This window comes from Bos javanicus, chromosome 13 (assembly GCF_032452875.1).
Source record: "Bos javanicus breed banteng chromosome 13, ARS-OSU_banteng_1.0, whole genome shotgun sequence".
NCBI lineage: Eukaryota > Metazoa > Chordata > Mammalia > Artiodactyla > Bovidae > Bos > Bos javanicus.
Window position 1 is genome coordinate 26173261 of NC_083880.1, and position 16179 is coordinate 26189439.

At 38.3% G+C, this 16179-nt stretch overlaps 1 protein-coding gene across 1 annotated transcript in view; it reads left to right on the forward strand.

The window, feature by feature from the left end:
• GPR158 (G protein-coupled receptor 158) overlaps window positions 1-16179 on the forward strand; it is a 300295-nt gene that overhangs the window by 159359 nt on the left and 124757 nt on the right. The window contains exon 4 of the mRNA XM_061436038.1: window positions 9942-10165. Coding sequence (XP_061292022.1) covers window positions 9942-10165 — 224 coding nt within the window. The remainder of the gene's footprint in view (window positions 1-9941; window positions 10166-16179) is intronic.

The window sequence follows — 16179 nt, forward strand, 5'->3', positions numbered from 1 at the left end:
CTTGGACAGCAAGGAGATCAAACTGATCCTAAAGGAAATCAGTCCTGAATATGTGTTGGAAGGACTGATGCTGAAGCTGAAACTCCAATCCTTTGGCCACCTGATGCGAAGAACTGACTCATTGAAAAAGACCCTGATGCTGGGAAAGATGGAAGGCAGGAGGAGAAGGGGACGACAGAGGATAAGATGGTTGGATGGCATCACCAACTCAATGGACATGAGTGTGAGTAAACTCCAGGAGTTGGCAATGGACAGGGAAGCCTGGCGTACTGCAGTCTGCGGGGTCACAAATGTCAGACAGGACTGAGTGACTGACGTTGTCATCCTTGAGATTCTATGCATGGAGAATATTTCAAGTTGCTCAGAATCAAGTTATCATCCAAGCGGATTTCTAAAATTCAATAAATAATAGCTTATATTCTTAACATATCTTTCTAGTTTATGTCTAGCATCTTGAAAAATATAATTTTGAATAGATTTTTATGCATAAATGAGTTAAGAACATGAAGATTTATTGAGCTGAATGCAGTTTCATCTATACATTTGTATTACAAATCAGTTAATTTATTCTTTTGAGAAATCACTTTGATCATTGCCATTTATTTCCTAACTATCCAGTATGTGTAAATTACTGTGTTTGGTGCTGAGTATATAAGAGGTATATAATTCATGTTCCTGTTCTCTAGGAACTTAACATTTTAAACCGTCATAAACTTAAGGTGCCATTCAGTAGATGAACAATAAGCCCATTATTATTATCTATAGTTGTATGATTTCTACTAGCTGCATATATTCTCTTGTCCTAGATAGAGAACTTCAACATAAATTAATGAAATATTTTTGGAACCAGGTTACTTAATCATGCTTTGCATCCTACAAGAAACACTTAAAGGTAAAAAGCTGTATTCTTAATTTTAGTTTTTTTTGAGCTTCAGAAATCAATTATCTTACTTTCAATTTTGCTTTCTCTCCATTTTAACACTTTGTGCCCCTTATAGCATCTCATGATTTCATAGTCCATAAGTAAAGTGAAGGCAGTTTTTAAAGAGAAGTTTCTCATGACAGCACTTCACTATTTGACATTTGTGAATTGATCTTGTGATTATTTTGAGCACAAATAATAAAATGATATCATAATTTATCTTCTAAGAAATGTCTTTTTCTCCACGAATACTGAAACACTCATTTAACCAATGTAGTATTACTTTATATTAGGAAATATAGAATTATTTGGAGTTATGTCAGTTTCCAACCCTGTATCTAGCTGCTATTATTTCATTTAGTAGGCATAATATTATGCCTATGCTATTATTTCAGTAGGCATAATACCTGCTAGCTATTATTTTAGTCCTACTTGGCTTTCCTAGTGGTTCAGTTGGTAAAGAATCTGCCTGCAATGCAGGAGTGTCTGTATCTGATTTGATCTGTGGGTAGGGAAGATCCCTGGAGAAGGAAATGGCAACCTACTCCGGTATTCTGGCCTGCAGAATCCCATGGACAGAGGAGCTGGGCAGGCTACAGTCCATGGGATCACAAAGAATCGGACACAACTGAGTAACTTAACATTCACTTTCATTATTTTAGTCCTACTTGAGGAAAGAATCCTACTTAATGGACTGTATGGTTTCTCTGTGATATGTCCTGTACTCATGATGATATTTCATAGCCCAGTATACACTGGGTGTTTTGTCATTTTAATCTAGGCTTGAAAATAAGAATATAAAACCATAGTCTTATTTTACAGAGTTTTCAGTTTATTTGGGTTCAGCATATGGGTCTCCAAAGCTCTAGCAGTAAACACAGCAGAGGAACACAGGCAATTAAAGACAGTCATAAGGGCTTGGGGCATGAGGGAGAGACGTGAACAGAGACAGAGTGGGTCTGTGTTCCTATGGGTCTCGAGGTAATAGGTTGGTAAAGACAATAATGGGGCAGAGTAATTGACATTTGGACACCAGAAATGGACTTTGTGATAGGACCATCTGAAATTCTTGTTTTCCTGAATTCTCCCTCACATTCTCTGTTTCAACAGGGTAAATCTAAACAAGTAGTCACAGTCTCTCTGGTAAACTAGGAGTGGGGGACATTGTGATCACTGTGAAAGAACCTTGATTTATGAACAACAAAATAGATGAATGTAAAGGGGACCATGATTAGGAAAAAGATATGCAACAAGATTGGGTTAGTGAAAGAGATGTCTGTCTTTCTCTCATATGCAGATGGTATGTAAGTCTGATTTAGAAACAAGATTTTCTAGTAAAAGAAAGAATGAAAGAAGAAAGCCTACTTTATATACATATATATAATGTAATTTAATTATGTGCATTTTTGTTGTGGTGGTTCAGTTTCTCAGTCATCTTTGACTCTGCGACCGCATGGACTGCAGCATGCCAGGCTTCCCTGTCGTTCACCATCTCCTGGAGCTTGCTCAAACTTATGTCCATTGAGTTGGTCATGGCATCTAATAAAAGTGAAGTTGCTCAGTTGTGTCCAACTCTTTGTGATCCCATGGGCTGTAGCCTGCCAGGCTCCTCTGTCCATGGAATTCTCCAGGCCAGAATACTGGAGTGGGTAGCCTTTCCCTTCTCCAGGGGATCTTCCCAACCTGGGGATTGAACCCAGGTCTCCCTCATTGCATGTGGATTCTTTATGGTCTGAACCACCAGGGAAGCCCAAGAGTACTGGAGTGGGTAGCCTATCCCTTCTCCAGGGGATCTTCCTGACTCAGGAATTGAACCAGGGTCTCCTGCATTGCAGGTGGATTCTTCACCAGCTGAGCTACCAGGGAATCCTGCCATTTAATACACACAAAAATAAATTTCACAGAGAATATACTCCATTTTTAATTGCAGGAGAAATATTTTTTTGTTTTTTTTGTCTTAGTCCTTGGGTATGTCTTACCAAAAGGAAACAAATAACTGATTTAAACCCAAAAGTTTAGAGTATTGCAGAATGCCTTATGTGTCTTTTGACAATATGCTAAAAATATCAGTTGTTGAATTTAGGAAAATGTGAAAAGAAAAACTCTTTTGCCTTTTATTTTTCCTTAACACGAAATTGCCAACATCCACTGGATCATGGAAAAAGCAAGAGAGTTCCAGAAAAACATCTATTTCTGCTTTATTGACATGCCAAAGCCTTTGACTGTGTGGATCACAATAAACTGGAAAATTCTGAAAGAGATGGGAATACCAGACCACCTGACCTGCCTCTTGAGAAACCTATATGCAGGTCAGGAGGCAACAGTTAGAACTGGACATGGAACAACAGACTGGTTCCAAATAGGAAAAGGAGTACGTCAAGGCTGTGTATTGTCACCCTGCTTATTTAACTTATATGCAGAGTACATCATGAGAAATGCTGGGCTGGAAGAAGCACAAGCTGGAATCAAGGTTGCTGGGAGAAATATCAATAACCTCAGATATGCAGATGACACCACCCTTATGGCAGAAAGTGAAGAGGAACTGAAAAGCCTCTTGATGAAAGTGAAAGTGGAGAGTGAAAAAGTTGGCTTAAAGCTCAACATTCAGAAAACGAAGATCATGGCATCCACTCTCATCACTTCATGGGAAATAGATGGGGAAACAGTGGAAACAGTGTGACTTTATTTTTGGGGGCTCCAAAGTCACTGCAGATGGTGATTGCAGCCATGAAATTAAAAGACGCTTACTCCTTGGAAGGAAAGTTATGACCAACCTAGATAGCATATTCAAAAGCAGAGACATTACTTTGCCAACAAAGGTCCATCTAGTTGAGGCTATGGTTTTTCCAGTAATCATGTATGGGTGTGAGAGTTGGACTGTGAAGAAAGCTGAGTGCCGAAGAATTGATGCTTTTGAACTGTGGTGTTGGAGAAGACTCTTGAGAGTCCCTTGAACTGCAAGGAGATCCAACCAGTCCATTCTAAAGGAGATCAGTCCTGGGTGTTCTTTGGAAGGAATGATGCTAAAGCTGAAACTCCAGTACTTTGGCCACCTGATGGGAAGAGTTGACTCATTGGAAAAGACTCTGATGCTGGGAGGGGTTGGGGGCAGGAGGAAAAGGGGTCGACAGAGGATGAGATGGCTGGATGGCATCACTGACTCAATGGACGTGAGTCTGAGTGAACTCCGGGAGTTGGTGATGGACAGGGAGGCCTCGCGTACTGCAATTCATGGGGTCGCAAAGAGTCGGACACGACTGAGCAACTGAACTGAACTGAACATGAAATTAAGGTTTTTTCCTTTGGTGATGATTTAAGCTCATTGAGCCTCCGATTTGGGTAGTTTGGTCAACCCAGATTATTAGAGTGTCTCGCCATAGTGTGATTCGGCTTCAGTCTGTATAATCAAATGCGAACTGGAGAGGGTTCCACTCTTTAAATGTGGTAGTTTAAACTGGGAGGAATTCATTGTATAATCTTTAATAAATGGATTGAGACGCAGTATTATAAAGGAAAAGACCACAGGCAAGAATAAACTGCTTCTGCAAATTCACTTTGTAAACATGGAACGTGTTTAGCAATGTAATTAGAGTTGTCTGTGAGGCCTACCAGTCCTAGGCTTGCTTTTCTCTCTCAGTCCAGCTTATGGTCAGCATGGTCTTCAAACCCAGGGGACACCATTCAAATTGTATTCTATTTGAGTTTGTAACTTAGAAGCATTTGTGTGTGCGTGCATGCAGACACGTGTACACACCCTCATACCCTGCATCACATACCCTTGATGTACCTCAGGTGTTAGCTACTATGATAGTTAGGGGGCGTGCTGCCAGGATCTCACTGCCAAGTGTGTCCAGAATTTCTTTTCTGCCTCAGGGCTTCTGCTGAAGCCCTCTAAGCTTGCCCAGCACTTGTCTAAGAGTGTGCGCATACTGAAGTCCTCTGGGAACAGCTGTCAACCAGTGGGACTGGGATTGGTAGTTGCTGCCTAAGCTCCCACCTCTGTCCTTTGCAGAGACAAATCTGAGGAGCATTATATGCACTTTTTAGAGCACTCCTGCAAAGATGGAGCCCCCATTACCTACAGCGACATCCAACTTAATAATGACTTTTTAAAAAAATCAATTTTAAAAAACTTTTTATTTTTTGTTGGAGTATAGGTGATTAACAGTGTCTAGTTTCATGCATACAGCAAAGGGATTCAGTTATACATATCCATGTATCTGTTCTTTTTCAAATTATTTTCCCTTTTAGGTTATTACAATATACTGAGCAGAGTTCCCTGTGCTCTACCGTTGGTGCTTGTTGGTTACCCATGGCAGTCAGTCCCAAATTCTCTAACTATGCTTTCCTCCCCCTTTCCCTCCCAGGAGCCATAAGTTTGTTTTCTAAGTCTGTGAGTCTGTTTTCTGTCTTGTAAATAAGTTCATTTGTATCATTGTTTAGATCCTGCTTATGAGTGATATCATAACAATATTTGTCTTTCTCCGTCTGACTCACTTCACTCAGTATGACAATATCTGGGTCCATCCATGTTGCTGCAAATGGCATTATTTCATTATTTTCAATGGCTGAGTAACATTCTATTGTATATATGTACCACATCTTTATTTGTTAATGGACATTTAGGTTGCTTCCATGTCTTGGCTATTGTAAACAGTGCTGCTATGAACATCGGGGTGCATGTATCCTTTTGGACCATGTTTTCCTCAGGGTATATGCCCAGGAGTGGGATTGCAGGGTCATATGGTAAATCACCTCCCAAATAAGTTATCTGTATCCAGGTCATTGTCTCAGGCTCTGCTTTTGGAAGACCCAAACCAGGACCGCAGCTGTAGCTCTTTTGGTGGGAGGTCATATTTAAATCCAGAGAAAATATTTATTGGTTGGTTGGTTGCTTGCTTTTCTGTTGAAGCTTTTTATGTTTGCAGTTGTGGAAAGAAATAATACAGTGACCTTTAAAAATATGAGTCACAGCCAAGGAAAGTTTTCTGTGATTAAAGATTTTGTGTGGCAATAACACTGGCATGTCCTGGGAGACTTCCCTGTCTGCATTCCTTCTCTTGGCTCTAAACACTGTCTAAATTCCCGTAACCTTTGTATCTTTATCTTACTTCTAGACCTTTCTTCCAAATTCCAAACCCAATATAGCAAGATATGTACTTAACATTATCACCTGGGTCTCTAGTAGATATTTTCACACTGAAATGTCAAGTTTGAACTTGCCGTCTTCTCCAAAGACTGGCCCACAACCATTCTTCTCCATGTTGGTTGGGGGCAACTTCCTCCATCCACTAGTTCATACCAGACACCTGGGAATCACTCCAGATTCTTTTCTTTCTCTTTCATTCCATAGCCGGCTCATCAGAAAATTTTGTTGATTCATTTGAATCAACATTCATTTGAATCCAGCTAGCTTTCACTGTTGCACTGTGGCCCCGGCAGCTGTCAAGTTTCACCTGGATTATTCTCAACAGCTGCTGCTAAGTCACTTCCGTTGTGTCCGACTCTGTGCGACCCCATAGACGGCAGCCCAGCAGGCTTCCCCGTCCCTGGGATTCTCCAGACAAGAACACTGGAGTGGGTTGCCATTTCCTTCTCTGATGCATGAAAGTGAAAAGTGAAAGTGAAGTTGCTCAGTCGTGTCTGACTCTTAGCGACCCCATGGACTGCAGCCTACCAGGCTCCTCCGCCCATGGGATTTTCCCAGCAAGAGTACTGGAGTGGGTTGCCATTTCCTTCTCCGGGATTATTCTCAACAGCTTCTTATAAATCTTCCCACTTCTACCCTTACCTGCTGCAGTATATTCTTCATAATCAAAGTAATCCTTTAACAACGTAAGGCGTATCATGTCACTTACCCTCTCAGAACCCTGCCGTGGCTCTCTGTTTTACTGAGGGAAGAATCCAGGCCTTTACAGTGGCCCAGGGTGCCATGTATGATCTGGACCTGTTACTTCTCTGACTTTGCCTTCCACCACACTGCCCTACACTCAATCTGCTCCAGTGACACCAGACTCTTTGTACTTCCTCCTATGTGCCAGGTATGCACCCCCCTCAGGATCTTTGTACTGGCTACAGGTCAGAGTAGCTAACTCCCTTACCTCTTTCAAGGGAGTTATATCTGATATAACTTATAAGTTATATCTGTAATATATAAGTTATATATCTGATACCTCAGATATCACCTATAGAATGAGGTCTATCCTAACCACTTAATTTAAAATTGTAATTCTCACTCTGGCATGTCTGATTGCCCTGACCTTGTTCCACTCATTTTTCCTTTCTGCACTTCTCACTTGATGTGGGTGTATGTGTTTTAATATTATTCAAACTTTATTTATTTAAATGAAAGTATAGATGCTGTCCAATATTACATATTACAGGTGTATAAAATAGTGATTTGCAATTTTTTAAGATTATGTTCTGTTTATAGTTATTATAAAATATTGGCTCTATCGGCACCGCTCAGTTTTAACAGACTAAATTACTTACTTGTTTTGTTGATTGCTTGTGTCTGTTTGCTCTGCAAGACCAATTTTTTTTTTATTCAATGGAACATTTATTGAAACTATATTCTATTTTTATCATATATTTATTCTTTTGGCTCTGACAACCTAATTTCAGTCTCTGCCACTGTCTGGAAACTACTGTCTTAAAGGTCAATGAAGGATCCAGTAATCATTAAACTTCATAGTCTTCCCTCAGGTGTCCTCTCTGATCACATTCCAGCATGTTCTAGTAAATCCATTTTCTTCTATGACATTGTGAAAACTTCTGCCTGTTTAGATTCTCCCTCTTTGAAATCCTTAATAAATAGTTTGTCTACCCCCAGAGCTCTCTGTGGGTTCTTTCACTGACATTGATTCTTCTCCAAGACTCTAGTCTTGCATTATTTCTCACTTCTTGTTGTATATTTCTCCTGAACAAGGAGTTGGACATCAAATTTAACCTGTCTGCAATGGAGCTTATTCCCACTGACTGCCTCCGTATCTCAGTTCTTTCTTGTAACCTGCTTGTTTTTGAGCAGTAATGCCTTTCTTTAAAACATCAATGGATTCCTAATTTCTCTTTGCATCTCCCAGATTTGGAGAAGAAGAGAAAGCCAGGCATTGTGATTTACATACATTATTGCATTTAATACCACAGCAATTCATATTTCATACAGAAATAAGCTAAGACCCAAAGTGGTCAGGTGAGTTGCCTAATGTCTCAGAGCTGTCTAGAAACGGGAGCCTTATCTGCTGGATGCTGAAATTCATACACTTTTCACTGTGTAACAGAGTGAAGAGTTTTAAGCAGTAGTATATCCTGCAGCAACAAAAAAATATTCAATTACGTCTGCTATTGTGAAGAAATGAAGACAAAAATATATTTTATAAAGATTGTGAACCTTCAGCAGGAGTCCAGTGGTCATGTATGGATGTGAGAGTTGGACCATAAAGAAAGCTAAGCACTGAAAAATTGATCCTTTTGAACTGTGGTGTTGGAGAAGACTCTTGAGAGTCCCTTGGACTACAAGGAGAACAAACCAGTCCATCCTAAAGGAAATCAGTCCTGACTATTTATTGGAAGGACTGATGCTAAAGCTCTAATACTTTGGCCACCTGATGTGAAGAACTGATTCATTTGAAAAGACCCTGATGCTGGGAAAGATTGAAGGCAGGAGAAGGGGACAACAGAGGATGAGATGGTTGGATGGCATCACTGACTTGATGGACATGAGTTTGAGCATGCTCCAGGAGTTGGTGAGGGACAGGGAAGCCTGGTGTGCTTCAGTCCATGGGGTCGCAAAGAGACACAACTGAATGATTGATCTGAACTGAACAGGAGTTGAAAGTAATAAAGATTTTCTGTTAAACTTTGTGTTTTTAAAATTCTGTTAACCAGAACAAATTTTGCAAATTCCTCAGTCAGTCAAAGTTGTGTTTGTGTTATATACTAAACTGAATACATATTCACGTCTTTCGTGTTGACGTCAGGATTGGAAATAGGTTTGAGGATTTTTAAGTGTATATTATTAACTGCATATTTGTCAGCACTAAATGGTGGCTCAGTGGGTAAAGAATCCACCTGCAGCACAGGAGACCTGAGACATGGTTTCATTCCCTGAGTTGGGAAGGCCCCCTGGAGGAGGGCATGGCAACCCACTTCAGTATTCTTGCCTGGAGAATCCCATGGACAGAGGAACCTGGAAGACTATAGTCTATGGGGTCACAAAGAGTTGGCCATGACTGAAGTGACGGAGCATTGCCAACTCAACATTTAGAGAGAATTCTTACTTCTTGGGCTTCAGGGCTAAGTTAAGTTTGATAACCAAGACATAAGAATCCAAAACTAAAGGTAGATCAGTAACAGCAGTTAGTTAATAGTGTGGAAATGTCCTATGGGTGTGCAGAGTGGGAAATTACACGATAGCCTGGAAGTATGGACTGTCCTCTGGGCAGAGGATGCAGCATCATTAGGCAATTGCACACTGAACAACTGTCGATTAAGTGCCATTTTATCCAATTTAGACCTAATGAACTTGGTGGATGAAATCCCTGCTGGATTAAAGAGCAGTCAAAGCCTCATTTCAGATTCTGTGCCATCTAGGTCAAGAGGTTCCAAAAGTGTTGTGTATATTTACTTGGTACAGGAATGATACAACTTTCTCATCCTTTTTTTTTTTTTCTGGTTAATTCTTTAGCAAATATTTATAGAATATGATTTGTGACCATAGGGAGTTTCCATTAGGGAGTGGAAGATAGTGAAATAAAGACAGAAAACTGTTCCCTGCCTCTGAGGAGATTTAGTTCCATTTTTGCTAATTTTCCTCAATTGCTCCAAATGACATTTTTTTTTAATCAAAAGGATGAAAAGAATTTTGTTTGAGTCTAAAAGCAAAGTAACTCTCTGAGCAAGAAGGTTGAAAAAAGGTTTTTAGTTAGAGGGAAACGGAATGAAGAAGGGAGGATGTGTTTTGATTCTGTCTCACCTGCTTCCAAGGTGCAGTGACACTGGTTTTATTTGGAAATTTCAGGAAGGGGTCCGGATCACCATTTTGTAGAAAGTGCCAAGGATGTGTCAGAAGAAGTCCACGTCTGCCTGCCGTGCAGCGAGGGCTGCCCCTACTGTGCTGACGACAGCCCCTGCTTTGTCCAGGAAGACAAGTACTTGCGACTGGCTATCATCTCCTTTCAAGCCCTGTGTATGCTGCTGGACTTCGTGAGCATGCTGGTGGTCTACCGCTTTCGCAAAGCCAAGGTAAACCCAGGTACCCTGGTTATGATCTTCCTTTTTATTATGAACTGACCTCTTCTTAGGCAAATAGAATTGTTCCAAATCCTAATCGCTTCTCTATTAAGCCAAAGTCTTTCTATAATACGACTAGAGTATGAAAGTTATATTCCTTAGCTTCTCAGGAGAAACAGGAATTGAAAAATATGAAACTTTATTATGACAATTTCTTCTGCAGAATGTTTCTCCCTGTTTAGCCTGAAGCTCAAAAACCTCAAAAGATTCTTTTATATCATCTCTTTGGCTTCTTGAAGAATTTCTTTAGCCAGTTCCCAACATAGCATTAATTTTTTTCATGTGTAGAAAGCTTTATGATATGTATTGCTTTTCACGGATAAGTGTGCAGGCTCTAAAACCAGATTATTTAGTCTCGTTATGAGTATCTTAAGTTCAATGAGGTTTGCTCCTGCCTAACATATCAACTCTAGTTACTAGGTACCAGCAATCATTGGTCAAAGGTTATTTAACATCGTATCATTTTAAACACAAACTAGATTCTGCTATGTTTTTGGTCGAGGCTGATAATACAACACCACAGAGTAAATTAAATTTCTGTGGACAAACATTTAAGGAAATAATTATATGTATTTGTCCTGGGTTAAAGAATAAATCTGTCAATAAACTGTGAGTGATTTTGAGCTCAGCAAGTTCTTCTAAAGCAGTGGCAATTTTTAAAATAGTATTTTAAATATCCTGAATATTAAATATTTAGAAATTATCGGGTTTTTTTAACCAAATATTATGACAAGTCCCATCTTTTCCTATTAGCTATTCTGAAGAGAGAGCATAGCTTCTTACAGCTTAATAATGTGAAGTGTTAGTACAATTTATTTTTGAGTGAAAATTTCTAAGAAAAAAGGTATACCGGAAGGTACAACAGCTTATTCCACTTCTGAAAATAATCTTTTGCTTGATTTATTCTTAGTACTATTTTAACATGTTTTGTTTGAGCTCAGTGGTTTGGAAAAAATAGTGATAGTCATTTTTTAAAGGGAACATAGTACAGTTTATATTTTCCCTTCCAGTCCTGTAATAATGTCTTTTTTTAAATTAGAAATTAATTGACAAGTGATTTTATAAGTGTTCATTTTTGGTTTGGAAAATTAGATGTTTTAATGTAGAATGTGGCTGAAATTCTACTAGGCTAATTATGATGTTCTAATGCCTATTTTGGTAAGAAAAGGAGCAATGTATTATTTTTTTATTGTAAAATACACACAACATAAAATTTACCATCTTTAACTGTACAATTAAGTGGCATTAAATACATTCACATCACTGTGCAGTCATCACCACTGTTCATTTCCAGAACCTCTGCATCATCCCAAACCAAACTCTGAAACCATTAAACAACTCCCTGTTCTCCTAATCCCTGGTAACCTTTATTCTACTTTCTGTCTCTATAAATGTGTCTTTTCAGAGTACCTCGGATAAGTGGACTTTTATACTCTTTGTCTTTTCGTGTTTGGCTTATTTCACCTAGCATATTTATCTATGTTGTAGTGTGTATCAGAACTTCATTTCTTTTGGTGGTTTAGTTGCTAAGTCATGTCCAACTCTTGCCACCCCATGGACTGTAGCCCATCAGGCTCCTCTGTCCATGGCATTTTCCAGTCAAGAATACTGGAGTGAGTTGCCATTTCTTTCTCCAGGGAATCTTCCCTGACCCAGGGATTGAACCCATGTCTCCTGCATTGCAGGCAGATTCTTTATTGTCTGAGGCACCTAGTGCTTTTTTCTTTTCATTGACGAATAATATTGGAAAAGACCCTGATGCTGGGAAAGATTGAGGGCAAAAGAAGGGGGCAGCAGAGCATGAGATGGTTAGATAGCATCATTGACTCAATGGACATGAATTTGAGCAAACTCCAGTAGATAGTGGAGGACAGAGGAGCCTGGTGTGTTACAGTCCATGGGGTTGCAACTATTTTCCACAGAGGCCAGACAACTTGATATTTTCACCAGCAGTTCATGAGGGTTCCAATTCCTTTGCATCCTCACCAGCACTTACTATTTTTTTTTTTCTATTGTTTGCTTGTTTTATAATAACCATCCTAATCAATCTGAAGTGAATTCTCATTGTAGTTTTGATTTGCATTTTCCTACAGGTTAGTGGCAGTCTAGCATTTTTTCATGTGCTTTTTGGTATATCTTCTTTGCAGAAATGTCTATTTGAGTCTTCTGCTCACTTTTGAATTGGTTGGTTGTTCATTGCTGAGTTGTAGGAGTTCTTCATGTATTCTGAATATTACACTTATCACATAGATGCCTTGCAAACATTTTCTTCCATCCCATGGGTTATCTTTTACCTCTCCTTTGATGCCTAAAAGTTTTAAGTTCTAATGGACTCTAATTACCTATGTTTTCTTTGATTGCCTGTACTTTTGGTGTCATATCTGAGAAATCATTCCCAAAGCCAGTGTTATGAAGCTTTCCTGCTGTGTTTTCTTGTAGGGATTTTATCATTTTAGGCCTTACATTTAGATTTCAATCCAGATTTAGTTAATTTTTGTATTTGTTGTAAGTTAAGGGCCCAACTTCCTTCTTTTGCATTTGAATACCTAATTTTCTCAGCACTGTTTGTTGAAGAGAATATCTTTTCCCCATTTGTGGTCCTGGCACTTTGATGAAAGATCACTTGACCACACACATGTGAGTTTATTTCTGGACTCTCAAGTCTGTTCCATTTGATCTATGCCTTTATGTAAGGACTATACTATTTTGATTACTGTAACTTTGTAGTAAGTTTTGAAATTAGGATGTGTAAAGCCTCCAAATTTGTTCTTTTCAAGGTCATTTTTGAGTCTCATGAGATTCCATCTGAATTTTAGGATATGTTTTTCTGTCAAAACGTTACTGGAATTTTTTAGTAGGGAGTGCATTGAATCTGTAAATTCCTTTGGCTAGATTGTCATCTTAACTGTATTAAGTCTTTCAATCCTTGAGCACAGGATGTCTTTATATTTATTCATGTATTCCTTCATTTCTTTCAGCAGTGTTTTGTAATTTTCAAACTTTTGTCTCCCTTATATGTCACTTTTTACAAATTGATTTTATGATTCGTATTGTCTCAATTATATGGATACTCTCATATATTATCTTTTATAATCTGAATTAATAACAAGTCTGTGGTTTTCCTTTTATGCTTAGCTCTTTTGTGTATTTCATTTTCTCTGACATCTATGGAAGGGAGGTGTAGCATAATACATGAAAAAGAATAGAATGGTTCGATGTTAAGAACCAGTATCTTCAGTGCAGCTGGCTATAGGGATTTTATAGAAGTTCCACAGTTTTCTGAAAACTTCTATAAATTTTTCCAAGAAAAATTTACAAAAATTTACAAAATTTTCTTCTGAAACTTTGTTCTAATACTGGCCAACTTTTACACTGAACATAAGATGATGTTATGTATTTTCATCGGTTTATGATAGATAATATTTCCCTCCGTTCCCGTTTTCCTGAGGTCTACAATGTTGAGCTTGACTCTTACCAGACATTTTAATTCTATTGAACTCTTAAAATATCACACAATATCACGTTTATTTTCACTCTCCTTTATTGAATATAAATGAGAAATTTGGTTCTTTTATTTTTCACTCCACTTTTCTGAATGTAAATGAGAAATTTGGCACTTTTATTTTTCCTCATTTCCCCCATCCCATTTTACTACATTTAATCTATAATTCATTTCAGTCAATTTTCAATAAAAGCCGTCATTAGTTTCAAAGGGAAAGCAGTTCTTTAATATAGTTTGGCTCTCACTGCATTTAGATTTATGATTTGGACTTCTTCCAAATGTTTATTTGGTTTAGTAGCTCATCATAAGACCTTTCAAAATGTGATTTTTTTGCCTTTGAGTTCTAACTTTGACTCATCTTTTATCATTATTAAATATCTGTATCTTCAAGTTTATTCAGAAAAGGGTAACTTTGTACCTATGTTTTATCTGACCCACCCACCAACTATGGCTTTTACATGACAACACCTTTGTTAGGGAAGAGCTTGGGGACTATATATTTTTCAGAGTTCCATTATTGCTTCCATTGCTTCGTATATCTTTTAGAACTGAACATTTTTGACAGTTTCCAGGATTGCCCACTTTTTGTCTTTTATGGAACAAAATCTCCCATCTGAATGCTTATTGACTTCTTTCTTTACTTTTATCATCATAATATGGTTCTTCTTCATTGAGTTTGCAAAAAATATGATCCTTACTCTTAGATTTCATACTGAGCTTTCTTCTGATATTGGGAAATCTCTTCTGTGTTAATTCTTATATTATCTCTGCTGCTCTAGTTCTTCTAGGCTTCTCTTTTAGGACTTCCTGTTAAGTATAGGTTGGGTCTCCAGGCTTTTTTTGTTTTTTTCATATTCTCACTGTATTATCTTTTAAATATTTCCTTGTGTTTTAAGAAGCTTCTAAGTTTGTCTTCTGCTTCACTCTTTCAGATTTCAGCACTGTCAAAGCTGCTGTCCTTACCTTCATGATATTCTAAAATCCAGCAACTGGTTTTAATCTCTGTAAAGTTGTTCCTTGTGTTTTATTTCCCTTTTTATATTGCAAAGGTTTGGGGTCAAAAAGTTTGAGTTAAAATCCTAGGGCTTTCGTTTTCTAGTTGTGTAACCCTAAGGTTACATGTTATGTACCTAACCAGCAATCATTCTCTCTAAATGGCTTTTATCTCATGTAAAATGGGGACACTCAAGAGTTTGGAAAACAACAGCAATAATGTATATACTCTAAAATCTAGCATGATTCATGTAGTAAGCCATTTGGGGGGGGGTACTGAATCTACAAATAGGAACCTTATCACACTAGCTCCTGTGAGGTGAATTTTTTTATGTCTTACTTGTATATAAGGACCCATTCATTGAAAGAATTTCTCAGCCATTCCAAGAGTTACCAAAAGGCAAAAGTATCACAACGTTTAATTTCACAGTTTTGTTCTTATAGAAGGTGAGAATACAAGAAGTAATCATTTGTACTGAAATGTTTGATTTTATAATATGATGCCTGATATTATTTACATATTTTTTTCTTTCCATGAGTATATTTAAGTATATATATGAAGAAACTTGAAGCGCTAGGCTTGAAAATTAGAGATGTATAATCATGCTTGCTTTCTTTCCTTTTTGATGGGGACCATTTTTAAAGCCTTTATTGAATTTGTTACAATACTGCTTCTGTTTTATGTTTTGGATTTTTGGCCACCGAGGTATGCAGGACCTTAACTCCCCAACCAGGGGTCAAACCCACACCCCTTGCATTGGAAAGTGAAGTCTTAAGCATTGGAATGCCAGGACATCCCTAATCATGATTTCTGAATTAACTTTCAAATGATCTTCCTTAGGGCATAAGAAGCCTGAAGGCCCAGCCCCAGGCTTATAATCAGGTGCAGGGCAGAGTGTGATCGAGGAAGCCTGCCCTAAGCCGCCCTATTCCAAACATCAGAGCCACTGTGCCCAAAGTGCTAGTGCTTCACGTGTTTTAGTCTTGAAAACTTTCCAGCTTTCCAGGAAGCTTCGAAGCCTTCCTATTTAAAATACAGATACTGTTTAAGTAGAATTAGTCATCATTCTAATGATGAGTGGGACTTGAGCTAAAACACGATTGCCACCTTCCAGCAGTTTATTGGAGAACTGTTAAAAAGGGTTCGGAGGCAGCAAATGGATTTATTCTGCAAACTGATTGCTTTATTGGCTAACTTTAGCAGCCATAGGTATTATCAGGGAAACTAATGACATAAGTAGCACATATCTTCTCTCCTTGACTAGGAGTTTCAGGCTCAGGGGACAAGTGAAGGAAAAAACCTACTGATGCTGGAGGGCCTTTGCGGGAAGCATGGCTATAAAACTGTTTTGTCTAAGGATTTGTCTAAGGATTTTGTCTCACTTCTTAAAGAATTCTATCAAAGTTCAGGATTTCTACAGATGATGAACTGTTCTGTCTATCCAAGATATAATGAGTTTACTAAGAGTTA